This window comes from Panthera onca, chromosome D4 (assembly GCF_046562875.1).
Source record: "Panthera onca isolate mPanOnc1 chromosome D4, mPanOnc1 haplotype 2, whole genome shotgun sequence".
Classification (NCBI taxonomy): domain Eukaryota; kingdom Metazoa; phylum Chordata; class Mammalia; order Carnivora; family Felidae; genus Panthera; species Panthera onca.
In genome coordinates this window covers 1,000,429-1,028,038 of record NC_138351.1, presented here as the reverse complement: position 1 = coordinate 1,028,038, position 27,610 = coordinate 1,000,429, and the positions used below count along the sequence as shown (strand labels likewise).

General features: G+C 39.4%; 1 protein-coding gene across 2 annotated transcripts in view; it reads right to left on the bottom strand.

Annotated features, from left to right (window-relative positions):
• Positions 1 to 23,159, bottom strand: part of SLC71A2 (solute carrier family 71 member 2) — a 73,279-nt gene extending 50,120 nt beyond the window's left edge. The window contains exon 1 of one of the 2 annotated variants that reach the window (XM_078436130.2): positions 22,801 to 23,159. In XM_078436130.2, the coding sequence (XP_078292256.2) occupies positions 22,801 to 22,908 (108 nt within the window). In that variant the 5' untranslated portion in view covers positions 22,909 to 23,159. The remainder of the gene's footprint in view (positions 1 to 22,800) is intronic. The other variant, XM_078436129.2, reaches the window with a different exon arrangement.
• Positions 23,160 to 27,610: the final 4,451 nt, after the last annotated feature.

The window sequence follows — 27,610 nt, the reverse complement described above, 5'->3', positions numbered from 1 at the left end:
ACAGCTACACAGTATTCTACTGCCTGAATGTACCCATCATTTTAACCATTCCACTACTGATGCTTATCTATGGGGTTTCCCCCCCTTTTTTTTTTAAGGCAGGGAGGGAGAGAGGGAGAGAGTTATCGTAAGGAGGCTCTGCACCCAGGTGCCCCGAGAGTTTCCACTTTTTTAATGTTGTTGCAATTAATTATTTTTATTTTTAAATAACTTAAAACCTATCAAAAGGCTGCAAAACCAGTACAAAGTTCTGGTATACCCTTCACTCAACTTTTCCAAATGTTAATGTCTTCTATAACTATGGTACAATTATCCAAACCTAGAAGTTAACATTGCTATACTACTGTAGCTAATTTACATACGTTATTTGAATATCACCCTTTTAACCACTAACGTTTTATTTTTCCTGATTTAGGATCTAATCCTGGATTTCACACTGCAATTCGTTCTCATGTTTCCTTGTGCTCTTCCAATCTGAGATAGTGAGTAAGGCTTTTATTTTTTACTTTTGTATTCTTGACACTGTTGAGGACTACTGCTATCCTCTTTACCAGTTATTTTGTAGAATGTCCTTCAATTTGAATTTGTTTAATGCTCTCATTAGACTCATAATAAGCATTTTTAACTTTTTATTGGGCTATAGTTCACGTCCCATTAAAATCACTGTTTTCAACTGTACAATTCAGCGTTTTTTTGTTATATTCACAAGGTTGTAAAATTATCACCACTATCTTATTCTGAAGTTAGATAATTAGGTGACTTTTCATTACCCCAAAAAGAAACCCCATATCTATTAGCAGTCATTCCCCATTCTCTCCTCACCCCATTTCCTGGCAAGGACTAATACTTTTTGTCTCTACAGATTTGCCTGTTCTGGAATAAAAAATAAATGGAATTCATAAATGGAATCATAGAACATGTAGCCTATTGCGCCTTGCTTCCTCTATTTAGCATGTTTTCAGGAATCATCCATGTTCATCATTCAATTTTATGGCTGAATAATATTGCATTATATGGACATATTGCTACCTGTTTATTCATCAGTTAACAGACACTTAGGTCGTTTCTAAGTTTGGCTATTATGAATAATGCTGATAAAAATGTTGAGGTACAATTTTTTGTATGAACATATGTTTCTAATTTCCTTCGCTATATACCTAGGGATGAAACTGTTGAGACAATATCCTTTTATATATACAACAATGTAGCATTCCGGGATAAATTCCTATGAGTGGAACTGGAGGGCCAAAGTTACACACATTTTAATTTATAATCAGTAAGAACCAAGTGTAATTAAAAAGCTGTGGGTGAACAGATTTCAATTTACTATTGCAGCTCATCAATTGATTTCTTCAACATATAAAATGTTTCTTAAAAAAAAATCAAGATGGGGCACTTGGGTGGCTCAGTCAGTAAAGTGTCCAACTTCGGCTCAGGTCATGATCTCGCGGTTTGTGAGTTCGAGCCCCGCATTGGGCTCTGTGCTGACAACTCAGAGCCTGGAGTCTGCTTCAGATTCTGTGTCTCCCCCTCTCTCTGCCCCTCCCATGCTCATGCTCTCTCTCTCTCAATAATAAATAAACGTTAAAAAAAAAAAAACAAAATCAAGACGAACAACCCAACAAAAAACAGGCAAGAGATATGAACAGCTCATAGAAATAATATCAAACAGCCCTTCAACAACTTCATTCATAGTAAGAAAAATGCAAAAATCAAGCTATACTCAGATGTAATTCTTATCAGAATCACAGAATTTCAGAAATTTGAGAATATGAGTTTACACTGCTAATGGGGATGAGAAATAGTACAATGTCGCAATATCTAGCCAAATTACTTACATATTTATCCTCTGAAGAAACAACTTCACAAAGACAATATGGCAAAAATACGAAGTGTCACATGCACTAGGCTATGGAAGCACTATCGTAACCAAAAAGCAAGGGGGTGAGGGGCGGTGGGAGACTCTGTTCATTCAGTACTGGCAAAACAGACTACTTTAAATCCACACACTAGAGCATCGTACTGTGGCAAAAATATCTCTACATACTACTTCGGAGCAATGCCTAGGATATGCTAAGTAAAACAAAATAAAACAAAAGCAAATACAGAATAATATGTAATTTATAGGCACTTTTTTTTTTTTTTTTTGCCAGAGAGGAACAAAGACTATGAATACCTATCACACACATTTATTTGCTTATATTAAACAAAACACAAGATGTTAAGAAAAATAAGCATTCACGCAATTACATACAGGAAGGAGAAAAGGGAGTGAAAGCCACAGGATGAAGTTAGATTTCATACATTGTTTCATGTTTAACTTTGGAACCAGGTAATGCTTTAGCTAATTGTAAAACAAAATTAAATCCGAATTAAATACGTCATCCTACCTATATATCAAGTTGTGGTTTGGTTACTTTAAAACACAGAATTTGAATGAGCACCTTTAGAAGTTATATTCTAAGAGTAAAAAGTAATCATGCTGGTAGTGATGAACTGTTTTTACCTTCTGAAACTTTCAAATGTAAACAGTGGAATACAGTGAATAAGTCACAATGCTACGGTCAATAGGAACCAAGATTATCACCATAAAAGAAAGACACAAGTATCAAATCAGAGAAGTAAAAACCTGAAATTTGAAATTTGGTTTTAAGAAAACGACATACATTATGATACGCATTACCTTAATGAAAAAGTTAGGATTTTCTAGTTCTAGCCACTGAAGACAGAAAAAATGAGCAACCCAATAGGAATGAACACTCCCTAGGCCCAGGATTGTGGTCTTCAACTATCAGTTCCCACTAAAAGAAAACAGGACTTGTTAGACAAACAGCTGATACCAGGTTTGTGGCAAAAAATATCACTGATTCTGGAACATATCTTGCCAAAAGCAAAGATGTTACTAAAGACTACAGTCATATCAAAAGGATTCAGGCACCAACCTGAAGGAACTCCCACTGGGCAAAGACTGAGTAAAAAGAGTAATATCTATCATTGACTGAAACAGATCATATATGTTCAAATTTACAAGTCCATTCATCTTAGGAGGATGCCAGAAAACCAAGCCATCATTCTGAAAACTGGTAAATGAGGAGGGGGGAAAAAAAGGGAAGCATTCCTTCTGCTTTTTGTGTATCTTAGAATAACCAAATATTTGACTAGGAAAAGCTCTTCTTTTTTAAGAATTTTGATAATGGACAAAGGAATGATTAATTTAAAATCCTGCCACTTTCTAAGCCTCACTGAAATAGTCAACTAGATAACAAGCATTAATGCCTGTTAAAACAATTAGGTTAAAAGCTGATAAGGCATTTTATAAGGGAATGATTAAGCTGACAATACCTAAAACCTCATCATTACAACATCACAAAGAGAGTTATTTGCTGCGTGATGTGTTACACAAGAAATAAACCACATATAAAGTATTCTTCCCAAAATGAAATAAAACAAACAGAAAGCTTGGATTCAATTTAGCTGATATGTAAGGACCAGTTTATAGAAAATGCAGGTGAACTAAGCTTGGCCTTGTGTGTTTTTAACTGTTAAGGTTAGGATGATGAACACAGGGGTAGTATTCATAACAAAATATAAGGAAACTAAAAAGCTTCAAAGAGGTTGTCAAAAAAACTTTTTAAAGAGTGACTTGTATCATTACCAGTGTCTGAGAATACCTGTCTCCCCATATCCTAAGACTACAAGTAATTTTTAAATATTTGCTAATTAGAGGGGCGCCTAGGTGGCTCAGTTGGTTGAACGTCTGACTTCAGCTCAGGTCATGATCTCACACTCCATGAGTTCAAGTCCCGCGTTGGGCTCTGTGCTGACAGCTCAAAGCCTGGAGCTTAAAAAAAAAATTTTTTTTTAATATTTTCTAATTAGATATTTTAATGGTTATATCATTTTATTTTGTATTTCCCTGATTACAAGTGAAATACTACTTCTTCCCTATGGTTCTTAGAAAGTTGTATTTCTTTGTCTACAAATTGTTCATTTTGCATACTTTTCATTAGAGAAGGTAATTTTTCATATTGATGTATAGGACTTCTTTATAGAAAATACCAAATATATTTATATTATATAACATTAAATCATTCATTCTCCCTTACCTGCTGGCACCCATACCCTTAAAAACTAAAAGGCACAGACAATTCAACAGTAATAACTGGAGATTTCCATACCTACTTCTAACAAGGATAGAACAATTAGAAGATCAACAATGAAGTAAAAATTTTAGCAACACCACACTAACTAGACCTAACATTTATTGAGAACTCTACCCAACTAGAGCAGTACATTCTTCTCATGTGTACAGAGAAATACCATAAAACAAGTCTAAATAAACTCAAAAGACTGAAATAATACAAACTATGTTATCTTGACCACAATGTAATGAAACTAGAAATTAGTAACATAAAGAAATTTAGAAAATTGACAAATATGTGGATATTAACATACACCTAAATAAACCATAGGTCAAATAAGAAATCATAAGTCACAAAACTTTCATATGAACAAAAATGAAAATATATCAAAGTTTGTTGAATGCAGATGAAGCAATGCTTAGAGGGAAGTTTATGGCCGTAAATGCCCGATTATTAAAAAAAATATATATATCTGAAATCAGTAACTTAACTGTTCACTGTAAGGAACTAGAAAAGAAAAAAGAAATAAAGGGTTAGAGCGGAAATAAATGTAATACTGAGTAGAAGAGCAAAAAATGTCAAAAATCAATAGAAGTCAATTTATGAAACTATCAAAAAATTAACAAATCTTGGGGCATCTGGGCAGCTCAGTTGGTTAAGCTTCCAACTTCGGCTCAGGTCATGAACTCGCGGTTTCTGAGTTCCAGCCCCGTGTTGGGCTCTATGCTGATAGCTCGGAGCCTGGAGCCTGGAGCCTGCTTTGGATTCTGTGTCTCTGTCACTCTCTGTTCCTCCCCTACTCGTGCTCTATCTCTCTCTCAAAAATAAATAAAGATTAAAAAAAAACTTAAAAAGAAAATTAACAAATCTTTAGTGAAAAAGAGGTTATATTAGTGAAAGAGTACTACGGGCAACTATAAGCCAATGGACTGGATAAACTAGATGAAATGGACAAATTCCTAGAAATACACAATCTACCAAGACTAAGTCATGAAGAAATAGAACATCTGCACATATCCAGAACTAGTATTCAATAAGTGATCAAAAACCTTCTGCCAAAGAAAAGCCCTGGACCTCATGGCTTCATTGGTAAATTCTACCAAACATTTAAAGAAGAATTAACATCATTCACTCTGGAAGTCTTCTCAAAAATGAAGAGGAGGGAACACTTCCTAACACAGTCTATGAATGAAGCATTTACCTGTACCAAAGAAAAAGACACTACAAGAAAAGGCAACTGCAGATTAATTTTCCTTATGCTTTTGATGCAAATATCCTTAACAAAATACAGTAAAACCTTGGATTGTAACTTGCTCTGCAAGTGTTCCACAAGACAAGCTAACACTTCTAATAAATTTTAACTTGATAAAGGAGTGATGTCTTGCAATAGAAGTATATGACACCGAACATCACATGATCACAACTGAGCCAATAGTTCTCCTGTGTGTGTGTGTGTGTGTGTGTGTGTGTGTGTGTGTTTGTCTCTCTCTCTCTGCAGGATTGTGGGGGAATGTCTCCCATGCTCAGATGCTCATGCTCCATCTCAGGCCGTGGTGTTTGGCAGAGATCAGTGATTTTTCAGAACGCTGGAAGGTGCCCAAACTGGCACTGGTGTATTTTTTTGCCACTTCAAAGCACCTATCGATAGTTCTTTGCTTTTCCATTACAAGAGTGAGCTTAGAAATGCTTTGCTTCATTCTAGGTCAGGCTGCCTGCAGATATAGACCCTTTCCTCTGCTGCCTTATTGCCAGTTACAATAAATACATGACAAGAGTTTATTAATACTGTACTGTCATCAACATCTGTGCGAGTGTATAAAATGGCCCTCATACAGAAAAAGATTCCAATGAGCCAGTGGATAGCAGTGATTCCATTAGTGATAATGAAAGTCGTTCTACACAATAACCCTCCTCTCTTGTCTCCCTCACACCAGCTACTAAGGTCTTCAAAGGTAAGTGCAGATGAATTTATTTTTCTTTATATTTTGTACTTTATTATTCTGTATTATATTACAGCATTGTAACCATTTTTATATGAATATTTTTGGGTTGTGGAACGAATTATCTGCATTCCCATTATTTCTAATGGGGAAATTCGCTTTGATATACATGTGCTTTGAATTATAAGCATGTTTCTGGAACGAATTATGCTTACAAACCAAGGTTTTAGTGTAGTAGCAAACTAAATTCAGCAGCTTGCTAAAGGGGATCTAACACCATGGCCAAGTAAGATTTATCCCTGGACTATAAGAATGTAAGAACAGTTCACAATGAAAATCAATCAGCAGGACACACCACTTTGAAAAGAAGGAGGTTGGGGGATACACGATCATCTCCACTGATGCAGAAAAAGCACTTGACAAAATTAATAGCTTTTCATGATTAAAAAAAATCTTAAAAAGGATAGAAGGAAATTACCTCAATATAATAAATGGCACATATGAAAAATCTACACCTAACATCACAGTCAATAGTGAAAGGCTGAGAAAACTTTTCCTTTAAGATCAGGAACAAGAAAAAGATGCCTGCTTTTAACACTTTTATTTAACATAGTAATGGGAGTTCTAGCCAGAGTAATTACATAAGGAAAAAAAAAATCCAAACTGGAAAAGAAAAAGTAAAATCATTTGTTTGCAGATGCCATCATCTTACATATAGAAAACCCTAAAGGTTCCACAAAAACACTTTAGAGCTAATAAGTGAATTCAGCAAAATTGAAGGACAAAAAATTCAACGTGCAAAAATCAGTTGCATTTGTATACACTAACAATGAAAATTACAAAAACTACTCTTTTGGGATGCCTGGCTGGCTCAGTGGGTTAAGCATCTGATTCTATTTCAGCTCAGGTCATGATCTCACAATTGTGATCATGATCTCACGGTGGTGAAACTGAGCTCCACATTGGGCTCTGCACTTGGCATGGAGCCTTCTTGAGATTTTTCCTCTGTCCCTCTCCTGCTTGCATATGCTCGCCTGCTCTCTTTCTCAAAAAACAAACCCAATTCTTTTTACAACAGCATCAAAAAGAATAAGTTCTCAGGAAAAATGAACCAAGTAGGCAAAAAACTTTAACACTGAAAACTACAAAACACTGCAGATAAGAATTAAGAAGGCAAAAATAAATGGAAAGACCTTCTATGTTCAAGAATCAGGAAATTCAACGTTGTCTAGATGTCAAAACTGCCCTAAATGATCTGTGGATTAAGTGTCATTCCTACTTAAGTGCCATGACCTTTTTTGCAAAAATAAAAAATCCATTCTAAAATTTATATGGAGGAAGGTGGGTGGGGGATGGGCTAGATAAGTAATGGGTATTAGGAGGGCATTGTTATGATGACCCCTGGGTACTGTATGTAAGTGATGAATACTGGATTCTACTCCTGAAACCAATTTTGTACTTTTTTTTTAAGCTAGAATGTAAATAAAAACTTGAAAAAAAAATTCATATGGAATCTCAAGTGACCCTGACAAGTCAAAACAGTTTAAAAAACAAAAACAAAAACAAAAACAAAAACAAAAACAAAAACAAAAACAAAAACAAAACTGGGGCACCTGGGTGGCTCAGCTGGTTAAGTGTCTGACTATTTCAGGTCAGGTCATGATCTCTCAGTTCGTAGGATTGAGCCCCACGTCAGGCTCTGCACTGGCAGCACAGAGCCTGCTTCGGATTCTCTCCCCGCCCTCTCTCTGTGCTGCTCCCCTGCTCACTCTCTCTCTCTCTCTCTCTCTCAAATAAACATTAAAAAAAAACCCAAAAAACTGCAGTATTCACATTTCCTGCTTTCAAAGCACACTACAAAGCTAATCAAAACAGTATGGCACTCAGGCACCCAAATGGCTCAGTTGAGCACCCAATTCTTTTTTCTTTTTTTAAATTTTGTTTATTTATGAGAGAGAGAGAGAGAGAGAGAGAGAGAGATAGCGAACAAGCACAGGCAGGGAAGGGGCAGAGAGGGAGAAAGAGAATCAGAAGCAGGCTCCAGGCTCTAAGCTGTCAGCATGCAGGGCTGAACCCATGAACCACAAGATCATGACCTGAGTTGAAGTCAGATGCTCAACCAACTGAGCCACCCAGGCGCCCCAAGCACCCAACTCTTGATTTCAGCTTAGGTCATGATCCCAGGGTCGTGGGATCAAGCCCCACATCACGTTCCATGCTTAAAATTCTCTTTCCCCCTTGGCTCCTTTCCCCACTCACACTCTCTCACTCTCTAAAATATGAATGAATAAATGTTAAAAAAAAAAAAAAAACCAGGGCAGTACTGGCATAAAAACAAAGACCAATGGGATATAATAATAGAGAGTTCAGAAGTAAACACTTGTATAATGGCCAAATGATTTGCAACAAGAGTGCTAAGACCATTCAGTGGAAAAAGAATAGTCCCTTCGACGCAGGGTCCTGGGAACACTGGATATTCACATGCAAAATAATGAAGCTGGACCTTTTACCTCACTTCATGTACAAAAAATTAATTCAAAATGAATCAAAGCCCTAAACATAAAAGCTACCAACTATAAAACTCTTAGAAGATAACACAGGAGGAAAGCCTCATGACAATGGACCTGACAATGATTTTCTGAACATGACACCAAAAAAAAAAAAAAAACAGGCAACAAAAGAAAAAAATAGATAATCTGACTTGATCAAAAAGAAAAACTTTTGCGCGTCAAAGGGCATTATCAACAGAGTGAAGAGGCAACCCACAGAATGGAAGAAAATATTTGCAAATCACCTATCTGGTAAGGAATTATTATACACACAGAAGCATGCACGCACATACGTATAAACTCCTAAAGTTCAAGCACCAAAAAAACAAACTGATTTAAAAATCTGCAAAGGACAAAAAATTACATGAAAAGATGCTCCATACCACTTATCATTAGGGAAATGCAAAGCTAAACAATACTGAGATATTATCTTGTGCTCAATAGGATGGCTACGATTAAAAAGAAAAAAAAATTAAAAACCTGAAAACAACAAGTGTTGGCAAGGATGTAAACTTGTGCACTTTTGTGGCAATGTAAAATGGTATAGCCAATGTGAAAACACTATGGGAGTTCCTAAAAAAAATTAAAAATACAATTACCAAATATCCAGTAACTCACTTCTGGCTATATACCCAAAAGAAATGAAAGCAGGGTCTCAAGGAGATATCTGTACACCCGTTATTCACAATTCCAAATATTCACAATAGCCAAAAGGTGATGGATTATTATACAGCCCTGAAAAGGGAATTCTGACAACTGCTACAACACAGCTAAATGTTGACAGCATTACGCTAAGTGAAATAAGCCAGTCGTACAAGGACAAATACTGTATGATTCTGTTATATGAGATTTAGAGAGAAAGAAAGTACAATGGTGGTTGCCAGGGACTAGGTGGGGAGAGGGAAATGATGAGTTATTTTTTAATGGGTACAGAGTTCAGTTTCAATGATGAAAAGTTCTGGAGATGGACAATGGTACTGGTTGTCCAACAATGTTAATATACAAATGCCACTGAACTACATACTTAAAAATGACTAAAATGGTGAATTTTATGTTATGTGTATTTTACAATTAAAAAAAAAAAAAAAGGAACTCAAAATAGATCACAGACCTAAAACTAAGGTCCCTTAGTTTCATCATGAGTTTGTATATACAGCACTAACCGCACCATCCATGCAAGAAAAACTTGGCACGCTGGACTCCATTAAAACTAAAAACTTGTGCTCTGTGAAAGACACTGCTGAAAGAATGAAAAGACAAGCCACAGAGTGGATGAAAGTATTTACAAACTTGTATCTGATCAGGGACTTGAATCAAGAACTCTTTCAATTCACCTATAAAATGACAAGTCACACAGTTTAAAAATGGGCAAAGGACCTGTATAAACATTTCTCTGAAGAAAATAAAGAATTGGTCAATAAACACATGAAAAGATGTTCAACATCCTTAGCCACTAGGGAAATGCATATCAAAACCATAGTGACATACCACTTCAGACCCACCAGAATGGATGTAATAAAAAAATATTAACAAGTACTGGTGAGGATTTAAATAGGAACCCTCACACACAACTGTTGGGAATATAAAATGGTACCCCACTATGGAAAATAGTTTGGCATTTCCTCAAGATGTTAAACAGAGTTACCATATAACCTAGCAATTGTACTCCAATACCCAAGACAACTGAAAATATGTGTATACAGAAACCTGTAAACAAATGTTCACAGCAACATTATTCATAGTAACCAAATGTAGGAACAACCCAGATGTCTACCAAGTGATGAATGGATAATCAAAAAGTGGTATATCCATACAATGCAATATTAATCAGCTATAAAAAGGAATAAAGTATAAATTTATGCTACAACATGGATAACTTGGAAAACTTTATGCTCAATCAGAGAAGCCAGGCACCAAAGGCAACAACATATAGTATTATTCCATTTATGTGAAATGCCCAGAATAGACATTCCACTGGAACAGAGAGCAGATTAGTGGTCACCAGGGCCAGAAGGTAGGGGAAGATAAGAATGACTGCTAATGGGTACAGGGTTTCATTCTGGGGAGATGAAAATATTCTGACAGTGGTAATGGCTGTACAACCTTGTGAATATACTAAAAATACCTGGATCGTACACTTGAATACAGTGAATTTTATGTGAATATATCTCAATAAAAATGCAATGGTAAAAAAAAAAGAGACACAAAGATGCAGAAAGAGGCTGACTCTGCCTCTTGGCTGTGTGTGCAGCCTGGAACCCTGACAAATACCTTGAGACCATGAGAGCCAGACAAGTCAATACACTGAAATCACCAAGTACCTGGGTCCTTGATTATGCTGCTTAAGTGCTAAATGAACCAATCCTGAAACTGTCTTTCCATCAGATTTCTTGCTAAACGAGTTAATAAATCTCCTAATTATAAAACGGGGTGGGGGGAGGGGCAGATCTTAACAGACACCTAACCAAAAATGATACAGAAATGGCAAATAAGTATACGAAAAGATGCTCAACATATGTCATTTAAAAGTGCAAATTAAGGGGCGCCTGGGTGGCTCAGTCGGTTAAGCGGCCGACTTCAGCTAGGGTCATGATCTCGTGGTCCGTGAGTTCGAGCCCCGCGTCGGGCTCTGTGCTGACAGCTCAGAGCCTGGAGCCTGTTTCAGATTCTGTGTCTCCCTCTCTCTGACCCTCCCCTGTTCATGCTCTGTCTCTCTCTGTCTCAAAAATAAACATTAAAAAAAAAAATAAATGAAAATGCAAATTAAAACAATGCAATTGTTGGATGATAGATCTTAAATGCATATTACTAAGTGAAAAGAAGAAAGTCTGGAAGGCTATATAGTGTATGATTCCATTTAGGTAAAACTGGAGAGGTAAACAGATCAGTGGTTGCTAGGGGTGGAGGGGTAAGGTTAAACAGGTGAAGCACAGGCAGTGAAACTCATGTTTGTTTAATACTGTAATGGTAGAAAACAGCACTATGTGTTTTTCAAAACCCACAGACTTTGAACCCTGGTATAGGTTAATTTTTTGAAAAATGTTTAGGAGGTCAGAGAATCTCAGCATGGACTGCAGAGTGTGATAAAGGTAACTGTATTAGAAATGCATGAATCAACTTCACTGAAGAGGGTGGGGGCAACAGTTAGTGATCTAAGTAACATTAGGGATGAGTAGGGTCTGTAAGACCAAAAGGCAAAAGGTACCACATTTAAGCACTGTATTAATTGATAAATGTGTTCCCACAAGGGTACAGATAACCATTCTGAAATCAGTGTACTGGAATTGAACAATTAAGTAAATGGATGGCAAATGGTAGGAGTTACTTTTTTCACTGCTGGAGCGGAAGGTTATCAACAAGGGAAAAAGCTAGAATGATCCCTGTGATAACAGATTAGAGTTGGAGATAACTCTATGAACTCATTTTAATTTTACATAGATACAGATGACCATATACAGAACTATTTATAGATAACATGTATACACAGGCTAATATACACATGTATATTTTCCTTGCTCTGTCACCCGAGAGAACCTAAAAGTAATGACATCCCAGCAGCCCAAGAGCAGTCAGTTCTGGTGCCCTGATCTTGGTTTCAAATACAATTTTCCAACAAAAGGAGCCAGAGCTCCTTAGAGAAATGGCTGATTCTAGGACTAAGGCAGGAAAAATACAAGAGAAATCTGGCAAATCTTGTAGTACCAGAATATATTGCTAAAAATAAAAAACAAAACACCCCAATGAAACGCCAAAAACATAGGGATATGTCAAAGAGCTCCCAATGGCCAAAGCTGTGGCAATATGAGGCAACAAAACAGTACTGGATTATAGCTAATATAATAAAATATATATTTCATTATATATGAAAATATATAGCTAATAAAGTTATAAAATATATGTATTATAAAATACATATCTACAAATCTATACTAGTAAGATGACATAGTAAACAAGTGGGGGAGAAAAGACAAATCTGTGCAGAGGAATTCCAAATGCAAGAAATTCCTTCAAGTTTTGCCTTCAAGGAAGTGAGGCAAAACTCCCATTTCTTAAATGTGGGCCGCATGTACTTTCTTCTGAAGAGTACAGCATAGAAAGAGGGGAAGAAGAGTATCTTTCTAGAGAAAGGTGACAAACACTACCTCAGACAAAATGTTAATGTCAACAGTGACGTGTATCCTTGATATGTTATGAAAATGGCACTTCACTTCTGTGGGCTTTCCTCCTCTAAACCCGTAATCCCACCCTAATCGTGAGGAAACATCAGATGAATCCCACTTGAGGGACATTCTGCAAAATAACCAGGACTCATGAAAATTGTGAAAGTCATCAAAAACAAGGAAAGTCTGAGAAACTATCATAGCCCAGAACTTACAGAGACATGAAAACTAAATGTAATGAAATACTGAAACAGAAAAAGGGCATTTAGTAAAAACCAGGAAAATGTGAATAAGTATGGACTTTAGATGATGGTAAGGTATGGACATTGGTTCATCAGTTTTAACAAATATACCATACTAATATAAGATGCTAATAACAGAAGGAAATGGATGTGAGGTATACGAAACCTCTCTATACAACCTTTTTTCTGTAAGTCTAAACTATTCTAAAATAAAGTTTCAAAAAATTAATGGGCAAGAATACCAAAAACATCCTGAAGGTGGAAAGAATAGGGGAAATATTTGAGCAGGGGTTGGGAAACTACAGCCCACAGCCTAAATCGATCACCAGTTTTTGTAATATGTTTTACTGAAATTTAGCAATGCTCATTCATTTACATATGTCCAAGGCTGCTTTTGTGCTACACTGACAGCACTGAGTAGCTGCAACAGACTATATGGCAGAAAAGCCTAAAATATTTACCATCAGGTTCTTAACAGAAAAAGTTTGCTGACCCCAAAGTGAATAACTAGAACACAAAGGGGAGATCATAAGTATCAGTAACCCCATATAATATCTGAGAAGCTGCTGACATTCCTTGACCACCCTGAACAGAGGCAGGTGCTTCCCTACCAAATTCCTGTAGCTTCTTTTCCACATACGACTAGTCTCTCTCCTGTACTACACAACACCTCTCAAAGGCAAGGATCTCAATAGTAATTCTCTAAATGCACCCTGAACTCAGCAGATAACTGGCTTTTATGACGTTAGAAGTTGACTTCCTACACCACCAAGACATATTTGCTAACAAATTCCCAACTGTGTTCATGTTTCAGCAACCGTGTGCATAAACAGACTAGTCACCTCCTGAGACTGCAGCCTTGAGAATTCTTCAGGTCCGGAAGTTGAATCTTGACTAGTTAACCTGACCAGGATCATTCAATGACTAAAGATAGGAACGAACTACATGGACCAATTATGGCCAATGAGGTATGAGGGGAAATACGTGGAGGGTTTATGGACTTTCCTTCATTCTTCTAGGGACATATATCAAAACATTACTGTTTCCAGTTTGAGGGCACTGTTGTGTAAGCATGTGATACTTAGCATCATAGCCATCCTGAGACCACACGTGGTCAATCCTATGACCCCAAACTATTACCCTGGGAAGAGCAGAGCATATGAATGTAATGAGCCCACCATGTCTTTGGTGATATTACACTGCTAAAATAAGCACACAATCTCTGTACTACCTATCATGTGCAATAGTAAACCACTTACCATCAAGTTATCATTACACCATGTACAATGTTAACCTATTAAAAATGAAATATTTTGATCTTGATTTTTATGGATAAGCTGAGGAACTAAGAACTATAACTGTAAACTGTTGGTTCTATTGTACTTCTAAGCAGAAAAATTATTTTAAAATATATTTTAATTGAAAACGAGTACTCCAGGGGCGCCTGGGTGGCGCAGTCGGTTAAGCGTCCGACTTCAGCCAGGTCACGATCTCGCGGTCCGTGAGTTCGAGCCCCGCGTCAGGCTCTGGGCTGATGGCTCGGAGCCTGGAGCCTGTTTCCGATTCTGTGTCTCCCTCTCTCTCTGCCCCTCCCCCGTTCATGCTCTGTCTCTCTCTGTCCCAAAAATAAATAAAAAACGTTGAAAAAAAAAAAATTAAAAAAAAAAAAAAAAAAAGAAAACGAGTACTCCATAGTTGGGATGTACTGCCATAAGATTCATAGTAATCTCTGCAGTAATGCTGAAGACATATATGAGAAGTATATTTCACTCTAAGCTCTGAGTACTTTAATAACATAGAAGTTTACTACTTCTTGCCTATATCCTTTGTATTTATCTGGTTAGTAAAATGTTCCATCAAAAATAAATTCTTTATCAAAAATCTTTTTAAATATAAACACAAAGATGAAGTACATAAAAAGTTTTAAAACGAATAAATGATTACACCTAAAGGCTTTGCTTTTCTTCCTCCTAATACTGAAATGCCAGTAGGAAAAACAATTTTACGGCTTCTTTAGATGAAATAACTTTTCCACAAAAATTATGAAAATTTTCTCAGCACTAAATTAAATAGTTGAATACATGCAATCACTATGGGGTTGGACAGACAAAGCATTGATTAAATATTTGTAAGATAACTGCTTTTAAGTCTTCAAACTCTATAATTTACCAACCACCACCCAACTTAAAGCAAACCAAGATGCCAAGGACTACTTTTGTAAATATTCCTATCTCTATCAACCTTATCTAAGAATGAAAATATTCAAATCCAAGTGGTTAATTCACTCAGCTTGTATGTGTTGAGCTCTAGTATGTCTGCTAGATGTTGGCAACAATGGTATCAATAGATACTATCCTGTACTCGTTTAATGAAATATAAATCTTTAAATGGAAATGAACACTATAAAGAACAAGGACACAGCTCAGAGACAGTCATTACAAAAGATCTAAGCTGGGGCACCTGGATGGCTCAGTCGGTTGAGCGCCTGACTTCAGCTCAGGTCATGATCTCACGGTTCGTGGATTCAAGCTCCGCGTCAGGCTTTGAGCTGACAGCTCAGTCTGGAGCCTGCTTCAGATTCTGTGTCTTTCTCTCTCTCTCTCTCTCTCTCTCTGCCCCTCCCCTGCTCACACTCTGTCAATCTCTCAAAAAATAAATAAACATTAAAAAAAAAAGATCTAAGCTATACTGCAAAAATTATTCTACAATAGCAGGAGAAGCAGCAACAGACACCATGCCAAGACCTGATCAAAGCACATTACAGATGCTACCGTTTTTTCTGCACTGTAGTCTTCAAGATAAAAACTATCATCATCCCCATTTTATAGATGACAAAAGTCAGATGCAGAGAATTCATGTAACTTGCCCAAGTCATAGAGTTACTAAGTGCCTCAGCTGGTATTCCATCCAGAGAATCACGTACCTCCAGAGTGTATGCTACTAACCACTGTACTGCTTACACTACCTTTCTTAGCCTACAGTTTTCATAAACAGAATCAGCACATACATGACAGGTAGCCTGGACTGCAGCAACCTGAGTAAGAGGTGACAGGAGACAAATGTAGGCAGTTCCTCAGGCAAAGTGCAGCCTTTTATTTACCCACCCACCTCTGTTCCCACACTAAGGAGTCTGGCTGGGCTAGTATGTGCCTGGACAAAAAAAAAACCAATCTCCATCAACCCCCTCACTTGCTTTCTCAACATGACCTGAAAAGATGAGACTAGCAAGAGCACCTGACTTTTATCAATCAGGTCATCTGCCTTCAATTGGAAAAAGATAAGGGTGAAAACTACTCCCGTTGGTCCCAAACATGATCTCCAACTCACAGATCACGGTACACAGTAAACATCAGTGAGTGACTCCCAACATGGAAGCAGGAGAGAGAAAGAGGCTGTCATATACACAAACTGACTAGAACTGGGTTTCCATAAATAAACTGATACATCTATATCCTGCTGATTTTTGGCAGGAGTGCCAAATCCACTCAAAACAAAAGCACAGTTTCTTCAACAAATGGTGCTGAGACCACTGAATTTCCACATATAAAGAATGAATCTGAAACCCTACCTCACACCATATAGAGAACCCAAACCAGATAAATGATCTAAGCTAAAACCACAAAACTAGGAAGAAAACACAGAGCTAAATCTTGGATTTAATCATGGATTCTTAGACATGACTGCAAAGCAGCAACAGTAACAAGCAACAAAAGAAAAAAGTAGATATTGGGCTTTGTCAAAACCACAAACTTTTAAAATGAACCAAAACCCTAACTAAGTGTATGACATAAAACTCTCACAAAACAACATAGGGGAAAAGCTCTGTAACATTGGATTTGACGAGATCTTGAATATGACACCAAAAGACAAAGGCAACAAAAGTAAAAACAGATTAAATTGAATGTTACCAAAATTTAAAACTTCCACACATCAAAGGATACAATCAACAGAGTGAAAAGGCAACCTATGGAGAAGATATTTGTAATGCATGTACCTGAAAAGAAGGTAATATTCAGAATACATCAAGAACCTCTACAACTCAAAGTAACAGTCCAATTTAAAATTGAGCAAAGGACTTCTGGTGGGAATTTAAAATGGTGCAACTACGATGGGAAACAGCATGGCAGTGCCTCAAAACTTAAAAATGGAATTACCCAATGATTTAATAATTCCACTTCTGGATAGATATACAAAAGATTTGAAAGCAGGGTCTTAAAGAAATATTTGTACAATCATGTTCACAGAAGCATTATTCACAATAGCCAAAACAACAGAAGCAATGAAATACTCAACAGATAAATGGAGAAACAAAATGTGGCATATACATAAAACAGAGTATTATTCCATCTTGAAGGAAATTCCAAGACATACCACACATGCCTTCAGCAATCCTGAAGACAACATGTTTCGACATGTGTCAACAACAACAACATTGAGGTCATTATGCTGAATGTCACAAAAATACAGTGTAGGATTCCACTTATATGAGGTATCTAGAGTAGTCAGACTTATAGAAACTGAAAGCAGAAAGATGGTTATTAGGGAATGAGGGACAGGGTAAATGCTATTTAATGGATATAGAGGTTTCGTTTTACAAACTGAAAAAGTTCTAGAGATTGGTTTCACAATAACGTAAATACATTTAACACTACTAAGCTGCACAATTAAAAATGGTTGAAATGGTCAATTTTATGATATATGTATTATATTGCAATGTTAAGAATTTCTTTTTTTTTTTTTTTTCAACGTTTTTTTATTTATTTTAGGGACAGAGAGAGACAGAGCATGAACGGGGGAGGGGCAGAGAGAGAGGGAGACACAGAATCGGAAACAGGCTCCAGGCTCCGAGCCATCATCCCAGAGCCCGACGCAGGGCTCGAACTCACGGACCGCGAGATCGTGACCTGGCTGAAGTCGGACGCTTAACCGACTGCGCCACCCAGGCGCCCCAAGAATTTCTTGAAGCCACTGTGTTTCTATATATTGGCAACAATTATGAATTTGAATTTTTAAGAATTTACATATTTAATATTTACACTATTGTACAACAGCATCAAAAAATTTGAAATGGGGTATACTCTGACAAATGATGTGAAAGGCCTGTACACTGAAAACTCCAAAACACAGGTGGGAAATTTTAAAGATCTAAAATAAACGGAGGGATACCTCTTTCATGAATGAGAAGATTCAATGTTTTCAATTCTTCCTAAACTCATTTTCAGAATCAACACAATCCCAATGAAAATATAAGCAGGGTTTGTTTGTAAAAATTGAAAATCTGATTCCAGAATTCTAAAATGCAAAGGACATAGAATAGCCAAACAATTTTAAAAGAGAACAAGTGTGGAAGCCTAACAGTACTTGTTTCAAGTATTAATATATACCTCTAATAATACAGATTAAGCAGTATTGATTTACAGATAAAACAGAATACAGAATAGACTGACATATATGAATAACTGAATTTTGACTGAAGTGCAACTTTAGTGAATAAGAAAGTCTTTTCAACAAATGATGCAACAGTTATCCATACACAAAAAGAGAACTTCCATCCATACTTTGCACCATATTAAAAAATAATTCAAAATGGTCATAAAACTAATTGTAAAATCTAAAAAGCTTCTAAAAACTGAAGGAAATCCTTGTGATATTGAGTTAGGCAAGCATTTCTTAGATATAAACCAAAACCAATCCATAAAAGAACAAATTGATAAATTTCATCAAAATTAAACATTCTGCTCTTCTAAAAAATTTTTTAATGTTAATTTTTGAGAGAGAGAGAGAGAGAGAGAAAGAAAGAGAGAGCACAAGCAGGGGAGGGGCAGAGAGAGAGGGAGACACAGAATCCTAAGTAGGCTCCAGGCCCAAAGCTGTCAACACAGAGTGGGACTATGGGCTCAAACTCACAAACCGCGAAATCATGACCTGAGCCAAAGTCGGATGCTTAACTGACCGAGCCACCCAGGCGCCCCAAACACTCTGTTCTTCTAAAAGCACAGCTTAAAAGAAAACATTTGTGGGGCGCCTGGGTGGCTCACTCGATTGGGCATCTGACTTTGGCTCAGGTCATGATCTCATGGTCCGAGAGTTTGGGCCTCGCGTCGGGCTCTGTGCTGACAGCTCGGAGCCTGGAGCCTGCTTCAGATTCTGTGTCTCCCTCTCTCTGATCCTTCCCCGTTCATGCTCTTTCTCTGTCTCAAAAATAAATAAACATTAAAAAAAGAAGTTTTTTTAAAGAAAATATTTGCAAAGCATATATCTGATAAAGGACTTACATCCTAAATCTATGAAGTACTCTTAAAAATCAATTATAAGATAAACAACCTAACAATAAAAATAGGCAAAAGACTCGAACAGACGCTTCACCAAGAGGATATAAAGATGACAAATAAGTTTATGGAAAGATGTTGAATATCATTAGCCAGAGGGACATGCAAATTAAAAACAAAATAAAACAATTAAAATACAGATCTATTACAAGGGCTAAAATTGACCAAGTGTTGAGGATGTAGATGAAGTGGAACTGTCATAGTGCTAGTGACAATGTAAAACTGTAAAATAACTTTAGAGAATGGTTTGGCAGTTTCCTTTAAAAGTTAAACAATATACCTACCATATGATTTAGCCACTGCACTCTAAGTATTTACTTAAAAGTATATCCCATACAAAGACTGGTAGACAAACGCTCATAGCAACTTTATTTGTACTGCCAAGCCTTAGTGATGAAGCAAATGTTCATCAACAGCTGAATGGATAAACAAATTGTGGTATGGTATGTCCATACAATGGAATACTACTCAGCAACAAAAAGGAATGCACTGATTTATACAACATGGATAAATCTCAACTCATGCTGAGTTAAAAAAAAAAAAAAAGCCAAAGCAAAAAGAGCATATGCTAGAAAATTAACAGTAATATATACTGACAGTAAGTAGATAAATGTTTGCCTGTGAAGTAGGTGGAGAGAAGATATAAAATGGGCACAAGGAAACTTCTGGGAGTGATGGATATATTCACTGTCTTGATTGTGGTAATGATTCCACAAGCGAATACACATGTCAAAATACAAACCTGTATAAACATATATAGTTGTTACTATGTCAATTATATTTCAATGAAGCTATTTTTAAAAGATAAACAAATACAAAACTATTGTATTAAAAAGTCAAGCAGGGGCATCTGGGTGGTTCAGTCTGTTAAGCATCAGACTCAATTTCGGCTCAGGTCATGATCTCACAGTCAGGCTCCAGGCCCAGCTGCAGAACGTAGCATGTGGAAATGATACTAGACAGAAAGGTAAGCAGAAAGATGCATAATTTGTGGTCCCAGCATACAACATGAACATTTAAAGGTATTCACGGGGCGCCTGGGTGGCTCAGTCGGTTGAGTGGCCGACTTCGGCTCAGGTCACGATCTCACACTCCGTGAGTTCGAGCCCCGCGTCGGGCTCTGAGCTGACAGCTCAGAGCCTGTAGCTGCTTCAGATTCTGTGTCTCCCTCTCTCTGTGACCCTCCCCCGTTCATGCTCTGTCTCTCTCTGTCTCAAAAATAAATAAACGTTAAAAAAAAATAAATAAAATAAAAAAAAAATTACAAAGGCATTCACTTGCTTTCCCAGCCACCACACATTCCAAACGAGCACCAGTGTCTGAACTCTGCCACCTGCCCATGCTAATCATCTAAGTACAGTAAGTATCAAGAAAATTCACTGTCAGTATTCACTGCAGTTCATCAATACGGAGTCCATGCACCCTCAGAGACCAGGAAAGACTGGGTAGCAATCTATCTGTGCCCAAATTAGCAGGTTAGCATCAGGGTCCCACAGGAGAAGGAACCAGGGAATAGAGTCTAGGTTTCCTTGAGTAAACTTCTTTGAGTAAACATCCTTCAAAAGTTCCAGCTCTAAGCATATAAAATTATCAACTTTTTTTTTTTAAGTTTATTTAGAGAGAGAGAGAGAGAGAGAGAGCAGGGGAGGGACACAGAGAGAGGGAGGGAGAATCCCAAGCAGGCTCTGCACTGTCAGCACGGAACCCCACACAGGGCTCAAACCCACGAACGTAAAAGCATGACCTGAGCCAAAATCAAGAGTCGGACACTCAACCGACTGAGCCACCCAGGCGCCCCCAAATCATCAGGTTTAATTTTTAGTAAATGACTTGTCAGGAATCACGTATACATTCTGACCATTCATGCTGAAAATATTGAGAAACAGTAACAGCCAATATTTATTGAGAACTTACTAGGTACAAGGTTGCAGTAACCCTAGCAATCCTCTGAGGTAAATACTATTATTAATTCGGAGATGTTATGTAACTTGTGCAGGTAACAAAAGGTGGGGACTGGGATTCTGAGCATGCTCACTTAATCACTATGCTACAATGCTTCAACCTGCTGGGTTATTTATTTTTATCCAAAAAGCCAAGGAGAACCAATGAAAAAACTTAAGGACAGCAGTAATTGTGACACTAATCAACCAAGAACTGATGGTGAGGTTAGCAAGGGTCCCGAGAGAGAAGTCAAACGCTAAGTCAAAAACGCTGAGGAACTGAACCAGAGGGATGCAGAGGAAGCCAACAACCTAAAATCTTCGCCTGGTAAAATTAGCTACACTTGGCAAAGTACTGGGTGTCCTTAAGTACAGCAACGGATGAGGGAAGCTGTTTCCCGTGTTACTAGCTTGGTGGCTGATGAGTAATTATGGTCTGTCCATGCAGACCCAGGAGGACCCGGCGGTTTGGCTCAGTTGAGGGGCAGGAATATGAGGTCTCCTTTTTAAATAATCAGAAACAAAACGAGAAAAACCAATTCTATGGAATTTCCTCTCACCATGAAATAAACCTCCCTTTCCAGACATCTTGTCTTTGAAATGAGGAACCCTTAACGCTTTTTCAAAAATGAGAACTCACTTGAGCAAGGAGGGCCCTTCAACACTACTACTAGGCTCTCCTCTCCTTTTATGGATGAGGCACCGAGTGGCAGGGCACACCGTTCTCACAGGACCAGTACCAGAACCAGCTCTTCGGGCTCCATTCTACTTCCCCCTCCTCCCAATTCTGTTAATGCAGGCTCGTATCACCAAGTAATAATCATCTAGCGTCTCCTAAAAGCAAATATAGGTATGTAAGCTAAAAATCTGTAAAGCAAAATTTATAAAAAAGAAAAAAAAAAGTCGCCCGCATACATTTAACTTTCCTAAAATTTCTGGTTTTCTTTGGCAAAACGTTTCCTTGGTGTTACCCTGTAACGTTTCTGTATTTCCTGTCCTGAATAGAGCAGAAAAACCCAGGGTCTTTAAGGAAGACTGGAGCTCTATGTTTTCTACTCCCCCATAACGAACCGGAGGCGCCTCTGAGCCAGCGGGCTCTGCCGAACCCGGGCCTATGAAATCAGCGCCCCGGCGGCCACCCGAACCCGGCGGAAACCCGGAGGGAGAGCGGCCCGAGCGTTCCCGGCCGACAGGCCCGCACACGCCCGAGGAGGCCGGGCCGGGAACTGCACCACGGAAGTGGAACCGCCTGCCACACGTCTGGAAGTTCCCGAAAGGACTAAGCCACTTCTCCTCGGGGCCCCGCGCACAGTGCTTCCCGAGACAACAAACCACCTGAAGGTTTGTCTGGCGAGGCGCAGGAGTGGCCCCGGAAAGGACGGGCTGCCCGAGAGCCGGGGCCCACGCGGCCTGTCCACGTACACCCCCCCCCCCCCCCTCATCCCCGGGCTCCGCACCCCGGCCCCGCCCAGGCTCCCTGGGCCGCACCCGCGCTCACCGAGAGGCCGCCGGCGGCCTGCGCGCCCGGGCGCTTCTCTGGCATGGCTCCCGCCGCGGGCTCCGACGCCGCCGCGTCCTCCGGCTCCGGCGGCGGCTCCGCGCTCATGCCGCGGCCATGCCCGCGCCGGCTCGGGGTGCTCCGGGACGACGACGACGCCGCGGACGCGGCGGCGGGGCCCGCGCCCTCATGGGCTCCGTGGCCCGCGGCGGCCTGCGGGTCGGGTGGCGGCGCCAGCGGCGACGCCGAGGGCTGTAAGGGCGGCTGAGGCCGGAGCCACCAAGGAGGCGAGGCCGGGAGCGCAAATGCAGAGGCCGCCGGTCGCACCCGCCGCAACGACCGCGACTCTCGCAGCGGCTAGCGGCGTCAGGGGCGGCCCCGGACGGTCACAAGGCCCCGCCCCGCGCCCCAGCTCCCGCCTGGAGCTGGGCGCCCGCGCCGGAGGCCTCCGGCAGCGCCCCGCCCACCTCAGGCCCCACCTCCACGCCTCCGAGGCCGCCGGGGCGTGCTCACGCGGCCGCCCGCCGGAAGTATGTCATCTCCCACGGCCAGGCGGCCGTGCTGTTTCCGGAAACACTGTCCAGTCTGGGGAAGTGACTTAGATGGACGACTGTTTTGTAATTTCGGCGCTTGTGGAACGGCTCCTGGTGTCCTCTTCAGGCACAGAAATGGACACATCCTGACACGGAAGGACACCCCTCTCCAGTCTGGAGTCCAGAACTGGGAAAGCGCTATATGTACTGTGACCAGGCAGTCTGTTCCTCTGCGAAATCCGAACAAGCTGAGGGCGAGCCCAGTCAGGCTGTGGGGTGCGGGGAAAGGACGGTGTTAGGAAACCGGAGGGCCCCTGGTCCAGTCTCGGGCCACTGATGGCTCCAGCACGGCGGGTTATGCACGGGTTACTCAGCAGCACAGAACTTAGCGTATGGAATATCTAGGGAAAGTGAACACGAATCCGGGCTTCATAAATGCTAATATCGTCATCACTGGCCACTCAGACACCTTGTGAGCTGCACAATTTGGAGTACTGATACACGATACACTCAGAGTATTTTCTCCTGCTTAGATAGTTCAGCATTCATTCAGTGCCTCCTTGAGAGGAGACGAGTACCTTGAAACCCTGAAGGCCTCGTGTCTTCCTCCTCATTAGACCCAGATGGACTTAACCGAGAATGAAGTAAGTGCCATCAGTCCACTACTGATTTACATCTTGTGTTATTACCGTGAGAATTAATAAAAGGAAACCGGAAGGGGGAGCTCTCATGCCCTATCCCTTGGGTCAACTGTAGACCCGACAAGAAGAGACCCAATTGCAAATCCGCGGTGCTTTAGCTACTAGTTATTGTCCCAGCAGGAGGAAGAAAGGTTCTTCTCTCCCAAGCTCCAATGAAAAGCCATTATACTTCAAACTCCTCGTTTACTCAAACGAACTTTTTGTTTGTAATAGCTTTCCCAACTTTCTCTGCAAGAGAACATTCCTCTCCTTTGTTCTTGGGGATGTCTATGGTTTTGCCAGTAGCTTGCTTCCTTGCCCTGAATTGCAATTCGTTGATATTTCTGAATAAACCCATCTTTGCTGGTAAAGTAACTGGCAGTTTTATTTTTAAAGTTTATTTTTAAAGTTCCAAACAGTTAATGCACAATCCTAAATATTTTTGTCTGCTCTGACATACTGTATAAACTGGCTTAGGTCCCTCCCAGGCCTTGAGCTAGTATAACCTTGGTGTCTTAGCTCAGGCAGCATAACAAATACCACAGACTGGATGACTTAACAGTCACGTTCTGATGAGAGCTTTTTTCCCCCGGCTTAGAGATGGCCTCCTTACTGTGTCCTCACAAGGACAAGCTCTTTGGTTTCTCTTATAAGGTCATTGATCTCATCATGAACACCCTGCCTTCATGATCTCATCTAAAACTCACCACCTCTCAAAGACCCTATGTCCAAATACCATCACATTGGAGGTTTGGGCTTCAACATTCACATTTTTGGGAGGACACAATTCAGTCTGTAGCACTTGACCTACAGAGACTGTTCAGACTGTGCTTCCCAAAGCACATTGATGTCCAAAATTGGCTTTTCCTGAAAGAACACTATTGTTTTCTTAATCTCAAGCAATCAACGTAATTGCCCCCTAATGCAGGGACTGTACTGCTACTCGGCCTTGATTAAAGACACTTTAGTTCACAATAGGAGACTGATCGAATTTTAGAAGTCACCAGCATTGAATTGAGACTAAGAAATTTCCCAACAATATCTTAGCCAGGTTGTCATCTAACTTCTACTTAAACATAGCCAGAGAAGAGATGTGTTAAACACACCCAATTCACTTATGGATAGCTCTCATTATCCTTTCATTGAGCTAAAGACTGCTTGCCTCTTTCAGCCATGCTTTCCTCCTGCCTCTGCCTGCTTTGTGTATATAAAAATGTCTAATTGCAATTGCTTAAAATGTCAAAATAAACCTGTCATCTTTCCTGATTATCCTCCAAATGCATACCAATTTGTTAAAATCCCAGTTGAAATGCATTGGCAGAAATATACCACTGTAAGTAGTATTTGATGAAAGCACTGTGAGGTGGTCCCTTGATCTGGACAGTCATAAAAGTAATTTTTAAGAGGTGAATTGTGTAATTGCATTATGTTAACAGTTATACCATAGGATTTAAGTAGACCCTTATCCTTACCTCTTAATTGATTCAGCACTGATCAAGGTCAAAGACCTGGGAATCCAGGGACACCTTGGTGGTTCAGTAGGTTAAGCATCCAATTTTGGCTCAGGTCATGATCTCACTGTTCCCCAGGTTGAGCCCCACGTCAGACTCTGTGCTGACAGCTCAGAGTCTGGAGCCTGTTTCAGATTACTGTGTCTCCCTCTCTCTCTGCCCCTCCCCCACTCACACTCTGTCTCTCTCTCTCTCTCTCTCTCTCTCTCTCTCAAAAATAAATATTTTTAAAAATTAAAAAAAAAAAAAGACCTGGGAGTCCACATAATTTAATCCAACATCCTAGGCTCTAAGAAAGTAATAGTGCTCATGGAAAGATGCGTGTTACCTTGTTTCATCCAAGAGTGGTTTAGATATCTTCAATTGTTTGAATTCATATTATTAATGAAAAGATGCTTCTCAGGATGTTAATAGGTATGCAAGAGGAAGAGTGTTCCCCTGGTAGGAAATAACTATGTGTTAAATAATTACAAAATTAAAATGTTTTCTTTTTTGTTGCCAGATTTCCTCTAGTTTTATTTATTTTTAAAACATTTTTATGTTTATTTTTTGAGAGAGAGAGAGCTGTGGAGGGGCAGAGAGAGAGAGGGAGAGAGAAATCCCAAGCAGGCTCCATGCTGTCAGCACAGAGTCTGATATGGGGCTCAAACCCACGAACTGTGAGATCATGACCTGAGCCAAAACCAAGAGTTAAATGCTTAACTGACTGAGCCACCTGGGCACCTCTCCTTTTGTGTTTTTTTTTTTTCTTTTTTTCATTTTTTTAAATGTTTATTTTATTTTTGAGACAGAGAGAGGCAGAGCATGAGTGGGGGAGGGGCAGAGAGAGAGAGAGAGAGAGAGAGAGAGAGAGAACCACAGAATCTGAAGCAGGCTCCAGGCTCTGAGCTGTCAGCACAGAGCCTGATGCAGGGCTTTAACCCACAAACTATGAGATCATGAGCTGAGCCGAAGTCGGACACTCAACTGACTGAGCCACCCAGGCACCCCATATCATGATTTTTCTAATGAGAAAATATAGTAAGAAGTGTTCCTCAAACATTTTTATTCTTGAAACACTGATTAGTATATTGAAGATGTGTAGGACACAGTTTGGGAAGTGCTGCTTTTTTCTTTACTGATTTTTAAAGACGCACATGAACATGAAATATGCATACAATAGTGTAGCATAGAAAGATCGTAAAACAATAATATGTTTGATATTTTTAAAAACATTAATTTAAAAAAGAATGGGGCATCTGGCTGGCTCAGTTGGTTAAGTGTCCAACTCTTTATTTCCACTCAGGTCATGATCTCATGGTTTGTGAGTTCAAGCCCTGCACCAGGCTCTGTGCTGACAGAGTGCAGGGATTTTCTCTCTCTCTCTCTCTCCCTCTTCCCGCCCCCTCTCCTCCTCGCTCTCTGTCGCGCCCGCTCCTCTCTCTCTCAAAATAAATAAATAAACTTAAAAAAATTAAAGTACTTCTTTAATAATGATTGGCTTTAGAACTAAGAATATTTTTCATATAAATTTCTGATTTGGGACTATATTTTAGTATACTTTTATAATCAGAAGAAGAAAACTGACCAATTTCCCAATCTAAAAAAATATGAATTATGCACTTTTTTGTTACTTTCCTATAGCTACATAGCAAATTACTACAAATGTAGCAACTTAAGTGAGCACCAATGAATTATCTCAGTGTCTGTGGGTCAAGAATCTGACAGACTTTAACTGGCTTTGCTGAGGGTCTCACAAGGATAAAATCAAGATGTCATCTGACCACATACTCATATGGAAGCTGAACTACATAAGGATCTGCTTCCAAGCTCTCTCAAGTTATTGCTAGAATTCATTTCCTTGTGGTCCTGTGACTATGGGTCCCATGTTCTTGCTGGCTATTAGCTCCTGCTCTCATCACGTAGAAGCTGCTCTCAGATACTTGCTAAGTGGTCCTATCCACGACAGTTTGCTCCTTCACACTTCTCTGATACTTCATCTTTTTTTTCAACGTTTTTTTTTTATTTATTTTTGGGACAGAGAGAGACAGAGCATGAACGGGGGAGGAGCAGAGAGAGAGGGAGACACAGAATCGGAAACAGGCTC